Below are 19,829 nucleotides of genomic sequence, written 5' to 3'. Positions count from 1 at the left end.
TTTTTTCCTTATAACATTACAAATGTATTTTTGCGACAAACGTGTTTCTGAAAATATTATGACTTCTTTCTTGTAATATAGCAACTACAAATTTTTGTAAGATTGCATTTTGTTTCCACGCGGGACAATGATATTATCTTGTAATGTAATTTTTTCCCTGTAGCATTAAAAAATGTTTGTCTCCATTTTATTTGTAACTTTAAAAAAAAAAAAAAGGTGATTCCAACACTTATCTCTTCATGTTACAAGTTTTTCCCAAAATATTGTTATTTTTCTCTTTCACCACATAACACAATTTTTTGTTGTACTATTGCAACTTTTTCTCCGCGATGATTTTCCTTTCTGGCAATTTTATTCTAATTTTTTTCCCCCGGGTTATTCGACAATATTTTCCTCCCGCTTCCAGTGTGTCTTTTCGAACCACTTAAAAACAACTAAACACCAGCTGATCCTTAAAAATTTATTGGCGTAAATAGAAGATGAACTCATACGTGATATAATCAACCAACCGAGCCAAAAAAGGAACGAGTACCCTTGCATAGATCACAGACCATGCCTCTGTCTTCACACACGGCAGCATAATCCTCCGTAAACACAACATGACAAATGGTGCTTGGATACAATCAGTTCGCTTTGCTTGGGGCGTGAAAAGAACACTTCCAAAGTTGTTTTTTTTTGTTGTTTTTTTTGTTTTTTGTTCTTGTTTTTTTTTTCGCTCCAAAGTGCGTCACATCTGCAAAACGGCAAACTCCCCGAAGGACAAAGCGTTGTCGTCTTTTTTTCCCCCCCTCCTTCTTTTTATCGGAGAGAGTTCAGTGTGAGGAAGTAGCCCTTAAACGTCCTCGCTCGCCTTTTTTTGTTTTTTTTTGTCGTTTTTTTTTTTTTTGTTTTTTTTGTTGTTGTTGCCAGCGAAACCCTGAACGGACGCCACGCCGGAAACCCCGCCGGCGTCCGTGCGATGACGTCACAGCTCCAGCAAGGGGGGTCGCAAATGGAAGCCAGGCTTGTCTTTTCCCCAAAACTATGCTCAGAATAAAACGTGGAAGAAAGAAAAGAAAGTGTCTCATGGTTGAAAGGCAAAGCTCATGCAGTCTTCTGTGGCCCATGCAGCGCGTTTCCGGAAGAGATACAGTACATCGTAGCAGCTTTGGGTGGTGGAAATATGCAGAAAATAACAACTCTGTCCCCCCCCCCCCCAAGAATAATAACCGTCCACTTGTTCCAAGGTAACATCTCGCTCATGCACGTTAAGTGCCACAGCTGAAAGCTCGATAGAAGCAGAGTATCAGTACACTATTCTTATCTTGTTAGGGCTAATCGGATCATCCGTGTTTGCAATCAGTTCCGATTCTTTGAGCAGGTGACGCTCGTCACTCAATTGAGACTTTGAGAACTACAGTGGGCGAGCTCCATTTTGGTCATTTTGAAGAATTGTTTGTTGTTGTCCGTATACAGTGGAGCCCCGCGTATTCGCACAGGCGCCACAGTTAATCGATTCTTAAATTCATCGCCGATGAATCGTTTCGAGCTCTCGTTTTAACTTCAATTTCAGCCTCTGAACGGTAAATATTGTCCGATTGCCGTCGTGCTCTGCGAAAGCGGACTGATTATCTTTGCGTTGAATGAAAAGAAGACATTTTGCTGATGCTTTGGAAAGAATGATCAGCTTTGCTGCCCCATTTTCTCACCGATGTTGCGGACCAAACTAGTAACTGAATCATAATCATAATTGATGTCAATTCGAAATAATGTCCTGTTTCTGAGCGAAGGGGTGGAAATTATTATTATTCCCCCCCCCCGCCGCAGCCTTGTGCTAACCTGCCAGCTTGAAGTTGGTTTTAAAACAGCACAGTTGCCCTTTAAGTGCAGAAAAGGCCCGTCGTCCGGGCAAATACTGGTCTAAATCAAGGTTTAGTTCCAGTTTCGACATATAGAGCACAATCCTTTATTGAACTCAGCACTTTTCGGGATCCGCCGGTGCAACATAAAAAAAAACAAAAAAAAACATCCCAGATAGCAAGGTTCACAGATTAATACAGACAGTGCTTGTTATTTATCATCATTCATGAAATCTTGATATATCTGACAAATGTTTGACGTTAGACCACTGTCACGCCACACTTTTATTTTTTTTAAATCCCAGTTGTTTTGTTTTTTTTTCTTTTCGGCAACCCTAATCATACTGAGCGGCATCAAGCCCATTGAAAATGCAAACTTTCCACATATAAGGGGCAGCACTTTTCCTGATTAATCAGTGCAACACTGAGCCAACTCCCATTTTCAAGATGGCCACGCTTGTTTGTGTCACCAGGCTTCACCGCACACAAAAATAGCCCACTAAAGGGAAACTCACACATTGATAGAAGACACAAAAGGTAAGCGATGCTTGATATTTATCATCTTTCATGAAATATTGGTAGATTTGATGGATGTTTCAAGTTAGACCACGATTGTGCTAAACCTTTTTTTTTTTTTTTCTTCCTCACAACCCAAATAGTTTCTTTTCTTTCAACTTAATGTAGATGATACTTTTGAAAGTGAAAATCATGACCGTACCACAGTTGTGGATAAAAGTGTCACTCTACCTAAAAAAACAAACAAACCAAAAAAAAACAACAACAACATTGCACTTGACAAAATGTCAAAATGAGGAAAATCACACATTTCTGTAAAAACAAGTACATCCCAAAACGCAAACTCCCCTCGGATGTTATTGCAGCCCCAGAAACTTGAAATCCCTTTCCTCCAAATGCCAACAGCGGACTTAGCCCACTCTAGTTCTCAGTTGCTCAATTCTACTTGGAAAAAGTTGCGACGATTGCGCAGCAGCGTTTCAGCCGAGCCGCGGATGTGAGTGGCTGACGCACAATTTAGCAGCTCTCTTGTGTGCGGCGTTCCAAAATAGATTATTATTTTTTTATTTTTTTATTTTCTTTGTACCTATTTTTACACGCGCGCACGCGCTCAAGTATGTATTGCTGTTCAGAGTGCACGTTTTTGTTCGGGGTACTCGGATGCTTAGCACCATTCAAATACAGCCACGGTGAGCAAATCATAACCAATCGGAACACGACAGAATCCCATTGCTGCTATGTCGTCCGTTGTGCGAGGTTGACCGGTGTCCGAGTCAGAGATACAGTACAAAGTTAAGAAATACAGCCCGGAACCCCACCGCAATGCCCCCCCCCCCCCCCCCCCCCCCTCATGCCAAAAACTAACCGTCCAGCTGACAACAAAAATGAATGTAAGAAGCAGGAAAAGGGAAAAAAAAACAAAAACAAATGTGATCCTGCCCGAGCACCATGAAGGGCGGCCACTGCAGCAAGACGGTGACATTCAAATAACACTGCACTCAAGCTATTTTGATTTATTATTATTATTATTTTTTTTTTTTTTATGTATACGTCAAAGACCAGTGCAGGGGGAGGGGGAAAAAATGTACAGCTTCATCATCCATTATTAGCATCGAAACCAAAACAACAACAATAATAATATAAATAATAATGTCTGGAAATGAAAATAATGACAACAATTAAAAAAAAAAAAAAATACAAAAAAAAGACAGAAATCCATCCAGTTCAAAATAGAACAATTCAAATAATATTTCCAGTCTAGCTGCAGTGAACCCATCGGCAACCATAAAAAACAAATACTAGATAGAATTGATTACATGTAATTTAAGAAATAAATGTATCTTATTTGATTGTATGTATATTTCTTCTTAGAAAATGTGTATAATACAATCAATAATATATGTAATAAAATATTGATCTACATAAAGAGTAAAATAAACCATAAATAACTAATAGAATAATTAAAAGAATAATAAATAAATACATAAAATACATCGTTAAGTCTACTGCAGTGAGCTGGAATAATTACAAAAGTATGGTTTTAAAAAAAGGAAATTGTAGAAAAATATACAAATTTTAAAATAAAACGTTGTTAATTCAACTTCGAATGTAATTTGTTTCATTGAATTTTAATTTTCGAGTAAAATGAAACATACTAATTGAAAAGAATACCAAAATGAAAAAAAAAACAAATATGCATAAATGACAAATAATTCCGAAATAAAATCATTTTTCCTGAATTGATGTTCGTGACGTGATGTGCCAGCCTTGCTGCAGTGAGTCTTATCTAGAATAATTAAAAACTACAGTATAGTTCAAAAGTATAAAATACATCAAGTCAATGAAAAGACCAAAAGTGACAAATTGAAAAAAAATTCTACAAAAATAAAGTTAAATCATACAATTATCATTCTTGAAAATGTCAAACTATAGTCCAATAGAGGAAATGAAGCACGTGCAAATTGTGCACTGTCGTGTGTACTTGAATGCCCGAGAGATGCAGTGAATTATTGTGTGTCTTGCGCGTGCGTGTGCGTGTGTGTCCCACACACCTACAGGGAGCTCGCGTTGCGTTCAAGGAACTAACGTTAAAAAAAAAAAAAAAACAGTCCCTCAGGACGGAGAGTCACACCAATCCCTCTCCAAATCAACATTCTGATTGTGCGAAGCTTCAGTGACAAAAAAAAACAACAACAACAACCGAAGAGATGCAGTGTGAAGGTGACACAGTGCACACACACACACACACACTCTCTCTCTCTCTCTCTCTCTCTCTCTCGCTCTCTCTCTCTCTCTCTTTTTTTTCCTCCTTAAGTGCTCGTGTAAAGGCGATGATACTTTGGGATGCTCGCGTTCAGTATTGCACCACTGCAGTTTGGAGTGGAAGGAAGGAAGGGAGGAGGGAAGGAAGGGAGGAAGGAAGGAAGGAAGGAAGGAAGGAAGGATGGGTGGGTGGGAGGGAGGGAGGGAAGGAGGGAGGGAGGGAAGGAAACCCTGCTTTGAATGTTGAATGCGCCTCTGCAGCGAGTCTGCAATGACCTGGCAAACTGAGGTAGAGACTCTGGAAGGATGCACAGAGCAAACAAACAAACAAACAAACAAACAAACAAACAAACAAACAAACAAGGCCGGGCATGAATAAATGATGGTGAAAACCTGTCAGTATTCCCTTTTGATTTGGATCGGTAAACATGGAAAATACATTACGTCGCTGCTTGGTTAAGCGTCATTAAGCCAAAACCAGCTTGTGCGTGAGAGTCGGGATCTGATTTTGTTTTGATTTTCACTCACTCGTCCGGCTCATCGTTCTTCGTCTTCGTCTTCTTCTCCCTGTTACGACTAAGATCTCAAGCAGCTCAGCCGAACCGCACACTTCCATCCCATAACTGCTGAGAGGCACTTCCACTGGTCCTGGCGGCGAGCGGAATTAAAGGCACTAGCAACTCACGTCCGAAGAATTCCAATCGTTCCGCAAACTTGCGCGTCGGCAATTTGCCGTCCAAAACCAAACCTGAAGTGGAAACGGAAGCTAGTGTTCTCGTGGAACCGAGGCTCATGCACTGCGCTATTTGAACTTACTTTATGGTTAAATGCAGTTTGGATAGTGGTTACTTAGATTTCTTAAAGTGGCTAAATTGTGGCTTTGGATATATGGGAATGCAATGCATTTTGGGGATTCTTTTTCCTTTCCCTGACCAAAAAAGGAACACTGCAGAGTGCCTGAGTTGCAACAAGCTGCTTACTAATGTCATGCATTAAATATGCCAGCATACAAAACGTACCTAATGTCCAACGACCGTAATGCAGGTTCTTTTTTTTTTTTTCTCATGCTATGATCTCATTTCTGAAGCGTCCCCTTAAGATTGAACATTCAAATCCTATATTTCTAAATATGTCAACTCAAACCCTCATCGGGTGCGTTTGGTGCAAAAACACGGGCGACGGACGGCGCCGACAGAACACGGTCTCCGTGATGGCAAGGACGTATTGGTCCGGTTGCATGCGTCAAAATGGGAAGTCAGTCATCATGCGTGAAGCTCGCGGCGCTGCGCTGCATCTAAAGGGGGCTCCGGATCACTCGGCCGGCCCACCGTTCCGCCGCGGATGCCCCCCCCCCCCCGGGAGCCAGCGGGCACGTTTACATCCAGGTCGGTCTTCCTCCCATAAGGTGCTTCTCGCGGAACGGTCAGATCCTTCAAAGGGGGGCGGGGAGGAAGTGGATCGGGGGGTGGGTGGCAGCGGAGGATCCAACATCTACTCTAGCTTCTTTTTCAAGTTGGCGATGACTTCTCCGCTGTGTTGGTTCTCGGTGTTCCATGCATTCTTTTGCCTGATAAGACGTGAGTGTGCTCTGCATCCTAACTCCTAGTCGGTTATATGTGAGGTTATCAATAGGAGAGGAGATCATTTGGGCGTACATACTTGCAGGATTAGAAGAATCGATTAGCCTATCTAACTGCTGTCTACTCTAACGGTGTTAGCTTCTCCGTTTTCAGCAGGCCTTAACGAAGCCCTGGCGAAGCTAACGGGTGGTCCGCTCCACCACGGTCCCGGCGCCTAAACATCTGTGAGCAGCTTGTTCTTGTTCACACAGTTCTGGTTGGCTATAGTGCAGTTGCCAGTTCTGAGGTTGGCCTCCCGGAAGTTGTCGATACTGTTGTTCAGGTCGCCGTCGATCTCCATGTACTCGGACTTGCTGACCGCGGAGGAGCTGCGACGGCTGGAGTTGGTGTCGGACGGGATGTTGGGATTGCTGACGTTGAGCAGCTGGGCCTGCTCCTCGCCCTCCGTCTCCCTGTGGTAGAAGTAGTTGAAGTTGGACACGATGACGGGCACAGGCAGCGCGATGGTCAACACGCCAGCGATGGCGCACAGAGATCCCACGATCTTGCCCCCGATGGTGACCGGCACCATGTCGCCGTAGCCCACGGTGGTCATGGACACCACCGCCCACCAGAAGGCGTCGGGGATGCTTCTGAAATAGGAACCCTGCTCCTCAGCCTCGGCGAAGAAGACGGCGCTGGAGAACAAGATGACGCCGATGAAGAGGAAGAAGATGAGCAGTCCCAGCTCTCGCATGCTGGCTTTGAGCGTCTGCCCCAAAATTTGCAGTCCTTTGGAGTGTCGGGAAAGCTTGAAGATCCGGAAGACCCGAACCAGACGGATCACCCTGAGTATGGCCAGAGACGTGGCCTGCTCCCCAACCCCCTCGGTGTCGGGGTCTTCGGCCAGCTCGGTGCCCAGCGTGATGAAGTAGGGGATGATGGCCACAATGTCAATGGTGTTCATCATGTTCTTGAAGAAGGCCGGTTTGCTGGGGCACGCCACAAAGCGTACTATCAACTCGAAGGAGAACCAGATGATGCAGAGGGTCTCGATGATGAAGAAGGGGTCTGTGAGGATGTTTGGCTTGTAGTAGATGGTGGTGTTGCCTACAGTCTCCAGGGGGGGTACCTCCTCGAGCTGCGGTAGAGTCTCCAAACAAAATATAACGATGGAAATGAGGATGACCATGACGGAAACGATGGCGATCCCCCTGGCTGGGCCCGAGCTCTCCGGGTGCTCGAAGAGAAGCCAGATCTGACGCTGGAACTCCTTCTCGGGCAGGGGTCGCTCCTCCTCCCTGATGAAGCCCTCGTCTTCTCGGAACCTCTCCATGGCCTCCGCCCCCAGCTCGTAGAACTTGATCTCCTCTGAGAACATGTCCAAGGGGACGTTGACGGGCCTCCGCAGCCTCCCCCCGGACTGGTAGTAGTACAGGATGGCGTCGAAGCTGGGCCGGTTCCTGTCGAAGAAGTACTCGTTTCGCAGGGGGTCGAAGTAGCGCATGCGCTTCTTGGGGTTGCCCAGCAGCGTCTCCGGGAATTGGGAGAGGGTCTTGAGCTGCGTTTCGAACCTGAGGCCGGCTATGTTGATGACCACCCTCTCGCAGCACTCGTGGTCGTTGTTGTCGGGCGGCGGGTAGGCGTCCTGGGGGTGGCCCGGCACGGCCGAAGTCTCGTCCACGTTGTCTCCTGAGACCACCGTCATTTTGGGCGGAGGGGGCGGGGAGGCGGCGCAGGGATGCGGTTAGTCTGACAGGGCGGGCGTGCGGGCCCGGGGCGGATTAAGACCTCCTCGGCTTCCTGCGCCCCTTAAAGTGCTCGGAACGTCCAACCGCCCCCGGGACACGAGGGGCCGGTTGGCTGAATCTGCCTCAGTGTGGCTCCACTGCGGTTCTCGCTGACTGGACCATTGCTGCTCTCCAACACCGCTGCCTCTGCCACCCATCGAGAGAGAGGGAGAGAGAGAGGGAAGCAGAAGGAGAGGGAGGAGGGGATGAGGAGGATGGTGGTGGTGGTGGTGGCGATGGGGGTGGTGGTGGGGGGTGGGGGAATAATGGGATCAAACAGCGAACACAGAAACATATTTGCTGGCTCAGCATTTTCTCCACTTGACTTATTTATTTATTGACTTCTCTCGGGCTCAATTAGCGATGCGCTTCCACGCGCTTTCCCCAAAGTGTCCCCGTCACTCCCGCTGCCTCGTCACTGCAGTTCGGAGGCATGACACGACTTAAGTTTGGAGCTCAAAGGGGATACGCGGGCCCGCAGTATTTTTGACGCATAACATTTCATATCGGAGCTTTTGAGGTGCACAGGCGTGGCGGCGATGCGGTCTCCAACATTCAAGAGAGCCGTGAGCTACTTTTGCGTGTGCGGCGCGGGGTTCTTACCTCGGGGGGCCGTTGGCGGATGGCGGGGTCTCCGACGCGTCCTGGGCTCCGGTCGATGCGCCCATGTGAAGTGTCTCACATGGCAGCTCCCGTCCAGTAGCAAGATGGTAGGGGGAAAACAACAACAACAACAACAATAAGAAAACAATTACATGGCTGCCGGGACGCAGGAGGAGGAGGACGAGGAGGCAGGATGCAGGCTGGAGCTCCCTCACGGTGCACTGCGGGAGGAGATGTGGCTTTTTGCCGATGTGTTTTTTTTACGCTGCATTTCAAAAGGGGGAGGGGAAGGAAAGGTGGAGGATGGAAGCGGGTGGTGCGGGGGACTGCTACATTAAAGGAGCCATACGCCGGCCTTCGACGTTATCCAGACATCAGCGGAAACCGACGGAGAGCCGGCGAGCCGCAGTGGGTGGGTGGCCGAAGGGGGGGAAGAAAAAGAGGAAGAAATGCACAGCTGATGCAGAGAAGGTTTCCTCTGCAGCGTTTTTTTTTACACGCAAGTGGACGCGTGGATGGATGGATGGATGGAGGAGGAGGAGGAGGGAGGGAGGCAGAAGCAGAGAGAGAGAGAGAGAGAGAGAGAGAGAGAGAGAGAGCGAGAGGAGGAGTTGGAGCTTTCGACGCAATGCAGAGCGACCCTTGAAAGCAGCACAAGTTGTGTATGCATGCACCATACAGTAGCGGGGCCGCCAGGCGCAATACAGCACAACTATGATCCATATTTGTTCAGGAACGGGATTTGCTCTGCCACCGAAAAAAAAAAGGGGGGGGGGGGCGTGGGGGGGGGGGGGGGGGGCGGTGTGGAGGTGCACGGGAAACTGGGGGCAAACAAAAGTCAGAGTCATATTCGTAAAATAACATGCCTATTTGTATTTATGCCACTTCGCTTCACATTATATTGAATGTATGGTGCTTATTAGTAAATGGTACCATTATTTTCATTTTATTTCATGCCTACCAGTTACATCATTATCATAATATCACAGTCAATGTAATTTAGGATCACTTGTATACTGTAACATTTTGTGTCAGAATGTGTGTGTGCGCACGCATGCGTGCGTGTCCTTGCTGACTGATCAAAAAAAACTGTGCGGAAACGTGCCAGGGCATAATCTTTCCACCAAGGTCATTTGAAAGTCAATTGCTCTTGTGACAAATTAGGCAGGCAAAGTGCTTTGATATGCGCTAATGAAGAACATTAAATGCTTTTCGACTAAATGCCACCAGGCCCAACGAACCTCTTTGCCCACTTGTGGCTATTCATACAAGATCATCGTAAGTTCCGAATTTCTGTGACATTTTGTTTTCACATTTTACCAATTACAAATCTGCCGGGTTAAAGAAAGAGTCGCATCGCTAACACAAATGATTATGCAAATGAGATTTTTCTCAGATTTTCCCGAATAGCAGCATTTGGAGATCACATTTACTGAAATCAAAAGCTGTTTCAATCAAAAACGTCGAAAGAGGTCAAGCTACGTTTTAACATAGGACCCCTTATAGAATAGCAGCTTCACACTTCTCCGATCCATCGAATTTGTGACTTTTTTTTGTTGAGTTTGCGCTTGAATGTCTTTGCAGGATGCCAGAATAGCCTCCCAGAGCTGCTGTTCGGATGGAACTGCGTCCCACCCTCAACGATCGTTTGCTTTAGGATGCTCCAAAAGTTCTCAACAGGGTTTAGATCAGGGGAGGATGGGGGGTGGGTACACCGTGTCCTTCTCTCCTTTCATGCCCATAGCCGCCAATGATACAGAGGTATTCCTTGCAGCATGAGATGCCACTGATGTGTGCCGTGTAAGCCTGGATGGTCCAGATGGAAGGACTAACGGATGGCTACCATTTCCCAACAAGGCTTTCACGTCAGCAACGAGGTGGCGGTGGCATGTTTTGGCCCGCAATCAGGTGGAGAGAGCTGGTCGCCCCCTGCAGTCCCTAAAGGTGTGACAAGGACCTCTGAAAAGTATGTGAACCTTTTGACTGACCACTTTGAACCATGCTGTCTCTTACAAAATGATCTTCATACTTGACAATTAGGGCGGGGATGAAAAAAAACCCGAATAAGTCGACTTCAAATATAGGTCGACGCAAAAGTTCTGCCTTGAAGCTCTGCAGGGACCAAAAAACAGACAAACAAAGGTTCCTCCCGGAACTGTGTTTGCGCCGCCGGAACCGATGTTTCACAAGAACATTTATTGCAGATGGACGCAGTGTTTGGACGTAGCTAAACTTCGCTAAAAACGACAGAGGAGCGTCTGTAAGTGATTTGAAAGACATTGTTACATGTGTAATATACATATAACATGATAAGTATTAGTGATCTGAATGGTAGCCAGTGTATTTTGACCTAAAACGGTAATCGCTAACCGCGCTCATGCTAATCGCGATTGCTAACTGTTTAGCATTTCGCATTTTTGCTGTCTCAAAATTCTGTACACCAAATTTATACCATACACTCAGTAACAACATATGTACAGTAGTTTAAGTATAGAAGTCCATCCCTCATGAATGAGAATAACATGTATGTTAGTCGTAAAAAACTAAACTAAGCTACAATAATAATAGTCTGCGTGTGTGTAGGGGGGGGGGGGGGGGGGGGGGATTAAATTATTCGATCAATAATCAATAAGAGAATTGATTCTAAAAAGATTCTATAGTGACAGCCCCCAAACTATGGAGCATCCTCAAGCAAAAGATCGTGGAGCGTGGGAAGCAGTTTGCATCCAAACAGCAGCTTTAGGAGGCTATTCTGACATCCTGCATTGGAATTCCAACGGATGCAAGAATTGTGAAGCTGCTATCAAACAAGTGGTCATATTTTCAAATGTTAGTTGACCTGTAAGATGTTTTGTGTGATATACAGTAACTTTTGATTTCCTAATGCTGCAAACTCAACAAATGACTATTTTCAGTTCTTTAAAACCTAGAAATTGTCTTGAAACACTGTTGGGCGCAATAATTGGAAACAGACCCATTTAAGTTTTTATCTAAAAAAAAAGATACTGTTATCATTTGGAGGATTGGTTAAAAAACTTCAAATTATACCCTTAACAGTTGATGACTGAAATTATGCTGACTGTCATTTGCATAGAACATGTGGGAAAATCTGAAAAAAAATAATTTGAAACGTAGTGTCGTTGAAGTTCCATGGGCCAGCAGTACTAACTTTGAAGGCCCCGGGCAGATTAAATTGACATGGCAACACACAAAAGCTGAAATCTGATTGGACCAAAAAAATCTAACATCCACCAAACGCTACCAGATGAAGACAATTGGCTGTTGGGAATAAATGAATACAATTTCATGAAACAAACATTATGTTCCTGATGACTGAGCATTTATTTCTTTTTTTTAGAAAAAAATATTAAATTAAATTCACATACAGGTTACAAAAATAAATACTATATATCATAACATTTACATTGGCAATCATCCACAGCGTGCTTTGAGAGTTCTTGTTTGTTTCTAGTTGGCTGCGCTAAAACAGTAGAAAATATGTACAACAATCTTATACAGGAGTTTTTCTTAGTCCATTCAGGCCGACTTTTCCACATTGTTCTTCTCGTAAGAGATTTCATTGGATCATAAGAAAAAGTCTCTTTTATTGCCACTGATGGGACAGCAAGCGTCACTGTGTGTCCTGACTCCTGTAAGAAAAACATTTTTTTTTTTTAGTACAAGCAAACAGAAAATATCTGAGCTAGCTGACAGGGTGGACATTTTTGGCTAATGTTAGCATTTAATGGCGGACCTTCACTGAGAAACATAATTCAGTCAAAAAGTCAAGCTGACTGTGTACTGTTGACAGTTTTTTTTTCTCTCACTATGACGGAGTGGACGTGTTAATCTTGACAACATGCAACTACGCATTTAACGCGCTGAAAATTCCAAAACATAAATTATTGTGGAACTTTCCACTGTTTCAGCCTACATTGAAGAACGACAAAGTGCTGGTCATGATATCATTGAAAACATTGGATGTTTTCTTCAAGGGGCAGGAACCTCCTTAATGACAGGGTGGACACATGCAAAATGTTCAGTATAATTATGAAAATATACATGAGCAAAATGATTAATTTATTCAAGTACCTTGTTGTGGACAATAAAATCATGTATTTATTTATTTATTAAAATTATTATTATTATTATTTTTTACTTAGTTTCAGTTAATCACTGCTTTATAAACACTTTTTTTGTTTTAGTATCTCTGTTAAGTTACATCATTATTTAGTTAATTGCTTGACATTTTATTGTTCATTTCATTCAATATTCAAATTTTGAACATCTTAAGTTATTTATAAGTAAGTTAAGTATATTTAAGTGTTTTTTTTTTTTTTTTTGCACTTTATTGTTGTTATTGTACTACAAATTATATTTGCACAGTGCTTTTAATGTTTTCTTTTCTATTTTATTTTTAAAATGTGTGTGCAAACCCTTATTCCAGTGAAGTTAGGGCAATGTTTAAAATGTAAATAAAAACCGAATACAATGATTTACAAATCTTTTTCAACCTACATTTAACTGTGTACACTACAAAGACATTTATTGTTCAAACTGATGAACGTTATTGTTTGTTGTTGTTGCAAATATTCTTTCATTTTGAATTTGATGCCTGCAACAAGTTCCCAAAAGTTGGGACAGGGGTAGTAACAAGAGACTGGGAAAGTTGAGGAATGCTCCAAAAACACCTGTTTGGAACATTCCACAGGTGAACAAGTTAATTGGAAAAAGGTGAGTGTCATGATCGGGTATAAAAGGAGCATCCCCGAAAGGCTCAGTTGTTCACAAGCAAGGATGGGGCGAGCTACACAAAGCTACACCCAGAAACGCTGACGGCCGGCTACTCTGGGCCCGAGCTCATCTGAGATGGACTGACGCAAAGTGGAAAAGTCTGCTGTGGTCTGACCAGTTCACATTTCAAATTGTTTTTGGAAATGATGGACATGGTGTTAAATTAGTGTTCTCGCTTCCCAAATGCTTATTGAGTGTTGTTAAAAGGAAAGGTAACGACACACTGGTAAACATGCCCCTAACCCATCTTTTCGGTAACGTGTTGCAGGCATCAAATTCAAAATGTGTCAATATTTGCAAAACAAAATGTTTATCTCTTTGAACATTACTGTAACTATATTGTCTTTGTCGTGTATACAATTGAATATAGGTTGAAAAGGATTTGCAAATCATTGTATTCTGTTTTTATTTACATTTTTCACAACCCCACAACTTCATTGGAGTTGGGGTTTGTAATATAATCAGCATGTTTAAGTATTATGCCGCTTAACTGCTTTAGATTGTTTTTCAACAATCACAATTGGCAAGTTCTTTGGATTTTCATGCACTCCAAATGATTTTTGCACGTTGCTGCTGCCTTTTATAAAACCAAACCAAACCATGACGCGTTTACAGTAAACTCATGTTATCCTGGTTATTGTTTGTATTTTTAACTTTACTATTGTACTTTGCTTATACTGTCTGAGGGAACTGGAGAAGTGCTGCCTGCAGGCCTCCACAGGGTGGCGCTCTTCCCACAATAATATCCTGCACACTCACCATCACAAGCTCGAAAACAGCCAAGTCAGAAGCTCTCTCATTATCTAATTGAAATCACAACATAGAAAATCGCCTTTAAGGTATGTGTCTCCATGTATAGTTCCGAAGAACTGAGCTCCAGTACCAAAGATACTAACATATCATATCAAGCATGTGCCGCGCAAATGTCCCATTACACGCGACCGAAATCAGTGATTTGGATTTTTTATTTATTTTTGGTACCTGAGATCAGTGTGGTGCGGCAACAGGTGCGCCCTTGTACGCACAACCCAACAACCAGCTGTAACGTGTTTCTTTGATAGACCACGGGCGGCTCACATCACTTTTTGGGGAAATACACTGCACTTCATGAAAGATACACGTGTTGTCTGTAGTGGGAGACTCCAACCACAAGAGTGAACATGCGCATTGTTAAACGAATCCTTGTACGACAGAATAAATGAAAGGTGAGCGTGATCTCTTGTTGGATTTTGCAGGTGTACCTAATGATTTGACCTGCGATGTTCTAGGACAGGGTAATTTTAAATGATTGTATCATTCCAATTGTGAAAATTTGGACCAGGGGTGCACATTGTGGCTTTCTTTAATTCGGCCCATGAGTATTTGCATGATCAAGAGTCCTGTAATATTTGTTGCATATAGCCGCCTGGCCTAAAATGTAAATTAATTAACATGCATTTATTCATTTTTTTTGTCATTAAATAATTCGTAATTTAATTTAAATAATTAAAATCATTTTAACAAACTTCAATTCACTTTTGTTTTTAACATTTGTAAGTAATTGGTTAATTTAATGTAAATACAAAAAAAAAGCAAAATAAACAATTTCCCAAATGCATTTATTTAACACAAAAAAACTCTTAATGCATTTTAATTAAATTGATAATAAATGAGTCAATGAAAATTAGAATTAATTCATTTTTATAAAATAAACTATATCATTATTATTGTCATTACACACACACTTCACTAATGAGCTGGAGCCTATATCAGCTGACGTTTTGGCAAGAGGCAGTCTATACCCTGGATTGATCGGCAGCCAATCAAAGGGCAGGGCTGGCCCATCAGCCCGTTTTAATACTCAAAATGTGGCCCTTAAGCACCCAAGTTGTCACACCCAGCACTGTTTCGGATGATTGGGTTGCAATCTTGAGGTCTTGGTGCGTGGTCCTTCAGCGGGGAGTTATCTGACTTAATCCACCTCTACTATCACGTTGAAATTATGGAAACCATCAATTCTATATTAAAATGCAATATAACAGCACACAAGTTTGCCACAGACATCATTTGCTACCTAATAACATTACAAAAGCATAAAACATTCCACTAAAATGCATCATACTTAGGGTGGGGCATCGAGAATCGAGAACCGATTGGAACCGGGACTAACGTTCCGGTTCTCCCGGAACCGTTCAAATTTAAAAGTTTCGGTTCCCAGTTTCGATGCCAGGTCCTCTAGGAATCGTGTGTTTTGGTTCCATCCATTACAAAAAAATAAATAAATCACAGGTGCCGTGTGAAGTTACTTTTCGTGCCAAAATGCTGAGTTCCGGTGCCTGCCCTTCAAAATAAAAGGCTACAAGCTTAAAACAAGAAGTTAAAACCTGCACATATAAACCATTTGACGTGATGAAACAGAATACAAGGGTAGCTATACAGCATTGTTGCAATAACCATTTGCAATGCTATATTTAACTTTTAGCTGAAACATTAATTAATGAATATTATGCCAATTGGCTTAGTTCCACACACATTGCCTTTTAGTTCATAGGTTTGATATTGATACTGGTTATAAAGAACCTCGACTCAAATGTTCATCTTAGTCTATGCTGCGGGGTGCTATGAAAATGGATGTTCATAATTTGGACAACCTTTATTTAAACAATGCAAACTTTTGTGACCCAGCCCCCTAAAATAATCTGAATCGGGAATCGTTTGGAACCGGAATCGAACTATGGAACCGGAATCGGAACAGGATTCGCTCAACTTCAAACCATGCCCAACCACAATTATCAGAGATGTTAATTATTAAATGACTTAATTTGTGCAGATTACTCCAGTTTTTCTAGTCAGTCTTGGCTAGCTCTGACTAACCAATCAGCATGGATAAATGCCGACGTTATTTTGGGCGTGTGAGGCAAATTTAAAATGTGATTGTTAAAAAATAAAATAAAAATAAAATTCAGTCCCTTTGCTTATGTTGTTGAAATTACACGGGCCAGCAGGACTGACTACTTGTGAAGGCCCTGGGCAGTTTAGATTGACATGGCAACTCAGAGAGGCTGAAATCTGATTGTACAAAAATATCCAACATCTACATTCGCATAGTGGAAGCAGTGCAGCCAAAAGAAACGCTATAAAATGAAAATCGACTGTTGGGAATGAGCTAATAGAATTTCATAGACCAAATATTAGATTTTAGGTAGTAAATGTGGGTTAGTGTGTTTGATCGTGTTTAGGCCAGCAGACTAGGCTACCACCATGAGAAACCGCCACCTAGCTCACCGTGATACCACTTCTCATACGTCAGTCAGCTTCCCGCTGTAGATCTCGATCCGGGTGAGGCTTTCCAGGTCGTCCTCCCGGTAAGATTCTGTCTTGGACAGGGACTGCTCGCTTTTACTGGAGTTGAAGTCCCCAGAGGACGTCTGCGGCTGTCCGCAGGTCACGTGCACGTACTGCAAGCGATCCTCCTCGTCGTTCTCTCGGTGGTAGAAGTAGTTGAAGTTGGACACGATGACTGGCACGGGTAGAGCGATGGTGAGCACTCCGGCGATGGCGCACAACGATCCCACAAATTTGCCACCGATGGTGGAGGGGCACATGTCTCCGTAGCCCACCGTTGTCATGGTCACCACCGCCCACCAGAAGGCATCGGGGATACTGGAAAAGCCAGATTCGGGATCTTCCGCTTCTGCAAAATACACCGAACTGGAGAAGAGGACCACCCCGATGATCAGGAAGAATATCAAGAGGCCTAGCTCCCTGAGGCTGGCGTGAAGGGTCTGCCCTAGGATCTGAAGACCCTTGGAGTGTCTGGAGAGCTTAAAAATCCGAAAAACGCGGACCAGGCGGATGACCCTCAGGATAGCGAGGGAGGCGGCCTGCTGGCTGCTGCCCTGGTGCTCGGCCAGGTCCAGTCCCAGGGTGATGAAGTATGGCGCAATGGCCACCACGTCGATGATGTTCATGATGTTCTTGAAGAACGCCGCCTTACTGGGGCAGGACAGGAACCTCATTGTGAACTCAAAGGAGAACCACACGATGCAAAGTGTTTCTACCATGAAGAAGGGGTCTGTGAAGGGACTGCGCACCTTCCCATGGGCGCTACCATTCACATGTAGCTCCTGCACCGACACTGGGATCTCTCGGAACTCGGGCAAGGTCTCCAAGCAGAATATGATGATGGATATCAGGATAACCATTACAGAGACAATGGCGATGATCCGAGCGGGTCCGGAACTTTCCGGGTACTCGAACAGCAGCCAGAGTTGTCTCTGGAACGCGTTGTTAGGCAAAGGTCGATCCTCCTCCCTTGTCAAACCCTCGTCATCTCGAAAAAGCTCAATGGTCTCCTCGTCAAACTCGTAGAACTTGATCTCCTCCAGGAAAATATCCACGGGGACGCTCACCGGTCTGCGCAGTCTCCCCCCGGACTGGTAGTAGTACAGGATGGCATCGAAGCTGGGCCGGTTCCTGTCGAAGAAGTACTCGTTCCTCAGAGGGTCGAAGAAGCGAATCCTTTTGCGAGGGTCCCCCAGGAGCGTGGTGGGGAAGCGCGAGAGGGTCTTCAGTTGGGTTTCAAAGCGCAGGCCCGAGATGTTGATGACCACCCTCTCGCTGCACTCCTCCTCCTCCGACTCATCTGGCAATAAGGGGCCGACCACCACGGTCTCGTCGCGGTTCTCCTGGGACACCACGGTCATCTTTTCACCCCTCCCGAGGCTCGCCACTCACCTCTCAAGTGTCCTTTCTCATACAGATTCCCGGAGAAACTCCCCCCCAGAAAGGAACTTGTTACCGGTACCGCTGCGTTTGATTTACACGGCCCTTTGGTCAGATTAGAACCTGGCCGCGTCAGACAGATCTCCCCCTTGCATAAGACACACCAATGGGGAGAAGTGGCTATCATATTCACACCATTTTAAACTCCATGGCCCTCCCCAAGTTGGAAGACCTGATGACGCTGCCTCTGCTGCTGTCCCTCCAATGCTTCACTTCAGTAAACGCGGAAGCTCCCACTTTTGATGCTCTTTCCACCAACACGCGTACGTCCGACAGCCTTATTCTCATTGGTGTTTGTCAGCCCGCCGTGACAAATGTGAACCCTCCCGGTTGCGAGTCCCTCATTCATGAAATCATGGCGCTATTCCTGTCACAAGGGGAACCCGCCGGTGTCCCCTCGCTCACACTTGAAGAAACAGGACCACTGCCGCCATGATGAGATTATATTTAATGTGGCCAAAATAAGCTAAAAGGCTGTGAGACGCGACCCCCCCCCCCCCCCCCCCCCCCCCCCCCCCAATCCACTGGCGGTCCCTCGCCAATGGAAAGTGCTTGCTTGACTGATACTCGAGACGCAGGGGCAAACGTCGTCTTCTTCAGGAAGCCCAGGGCCAAAATAACATTCAGTGTTCGGAGTGCTCAAAGGGCTCAATTGTACAACCTGGAACACACAGGGGGCAGTCGGGGGTGGGGGCGAGGGGGTACACCTTGAAGACAAGTGACTTGGCGTTTAGGATCGAAAAAAGGGACCTCGAAATCCTGCAGAGTGGTCTGATCAATCAGATACATCAGCGGTTAAAAGTTAATTTATTTATAGCTCATCTTTTCCACCTTTAGCGGCTTCATATGGGTGCAGAGCTTGGTCAGCTGTCAATCATCGGCAAAGATTATTCTCGACCGTGTGTACTCCATGCCATGCGTCTAAAAAGACAACCACTGTTTCACCTTTTTTATTGCAGTAATGTAGAAAATATTGCAACGACGGCGTCCGTGCTTGGTGAAGCAGCATGTGGCTCATCACCTAACATTATTTAGTTTTGTGTACTGCATTCTGTGCGTTGCCTCTGTACATGACCTAATTTTTCTCGTATAAAATGAACAAGACAACCTTTCTTTTGCCAGTGTTAACACAGCGACATTCATACTAGGTGAAGCAGCATGTGACTCATTGCCCAAGATTATCCTCAACTGTGTATACTGCATGCCATGCACCTGCTGTGTACAAACTCTCCTCTTTCTCTCATTAAAATGAACCCATGTTTCCCTGTGTTACCACAACAACATTCATACTAGGTGAAGCAGCATGTGGCTCGTCGCCCAAGATTGTTCTTGACCTTGCATTTGCTGTATCGGCTCTGGACAATAATAGCACAGGGCTGTCAGTCAATCAGTGTTGCTAAAACTGTTTACACACATCACAACTGTTTACTTGTCACCACACCCTAACAGTCTAATGTGATTGTGTGTGTGTGTGTGTGCTGTGACCGCGACAGAACAAAAGAAAGTCAAGTGCGGCTGGCTGCCTGCCGCTATTGTGCCAGGCAGCGGATGCAGTTTAGCAAACGGAGCGTCTGGGTCACGTTGAGCGTAACCAAGGAAACAAACAATAACAAACAAGCTGCGGAATGGACACGTGATTTATAATCCGGTGCGGGGGGCGGGGCCGGTGTTATATCGGGGGACCTCAGTCACACATTCATTCC

General features: G+C 44.5%; 2 protein-coding genes and 1 long non-coding RNA gene across 6 annotated transcripts in view; 1 reads left to right on the top strand and 2 right to left on the bottom strand.

Annotated features, from left to right (window-relative positions):
* Nucleotides 1-3,207: 3,207 nt before the first annotated feature.
* LOC133478283 (potassium voltage-gated channel subfamily A member 1-like) lies at nucleotides 3,208-9,209 on the bottom strand. The gene is made up of 2 exons (XM_061774166.1): nucleotides 8,569-9,209; nucleotides 3,208-8,112 (listed from the first exon to the last, which is right to left on the bottom strand). Exon 2 carries the CDS (start codon nucleotides 7,881-7,883, stop codon nucleotides 6,411-6,413), a length of 1,473 nt encoding a protein of 490 aa, XP_061630150.1. The 5' UTR covers nucleotides 7,884-8,112; nucleotides 8,569-9,209; the 3' UTR covers nucleotides 3,208-6,410.
* Nucleotides 9,210-9,588: 379 nt separating this feature from the next.
* The window catches only part of LOC133478275 (uncharacterized), a 56,364-nt gene continuing 46,123 nt past the window's right edge, over nucleotides 9,589-19,829 (top strand). For all 4 annotated transcript variants that reach the window (XR_009788644.1, XR_009788645.1, XR_009788642.1 and 1 more), the window contains exon 1: nucleotides 9,589-10,828. This is a non-coding gene — a long non-coding RNA (uncharacterized LOC133478275). The remainder of the gene's footprint in view (nucleotides 10,829-19,829) is intronic.
* On the bottom strand, nucleotides 11,542-18,549 carry LOC133478274 (shaker-related potassium channel tsha2). Its single transcript, XM_061774133.1, has 2 exons — nucleotides 16,627-18,549; nucleotides 11,542-12,218 (listed from the first exon to the last, which is right to left on the bottom strand). Exon 1 carries the CDS (start codon nucleotides 18,045-18,047, stop codon nucleotides 16,641-16,643), a length of 1,407 nt encoding a protein of 468 aa, XP_061630117.1. The 5' UTR covers nucleotides 18,048-18,549; the 3' UTR covers nucleotides 11,542-12,218; nucleotides 16,627-16,640.

This window comes from Phyllopteryx taeniolatus, chromosome 5, assembly GCF_024500385.1.
Source record: "Phyllopteryx taeniolatus isolate TA_2022b chromosome 5, UOR_Ptae_1.2, whole genome shotgun sequence".
In the NCBI taxonomy this organism is placed as follows: Eukaryota; Metazoa; Chordata; class Actinopteri; order Syngnathiformes; family Syngnathidae; genus Phyllopteryx; species Phyllopteryx taeniolatus.
The sequence above is the reverse complement of the archived record's forward strand: the minus strand, read 5'-3'. Positions and strand labels throughout refer to the sequence as shown.

Coding starts and splice junctions, on each gene's coding strand:
- LOC133478283 (XM_061774166.1), bottom strand. CDS start 7,883: ATGACGGTGGTCTCAGGAGACAACGTGGACGAGACTTCGGCCGTGCCG.
- LOC133478274 (XM_061774133.1), bottom strand. CDS start 18,047: ATGACCGTGGTGTCCCAGGAGAACCGCGACGAGACCGTGGTGGTCGGC.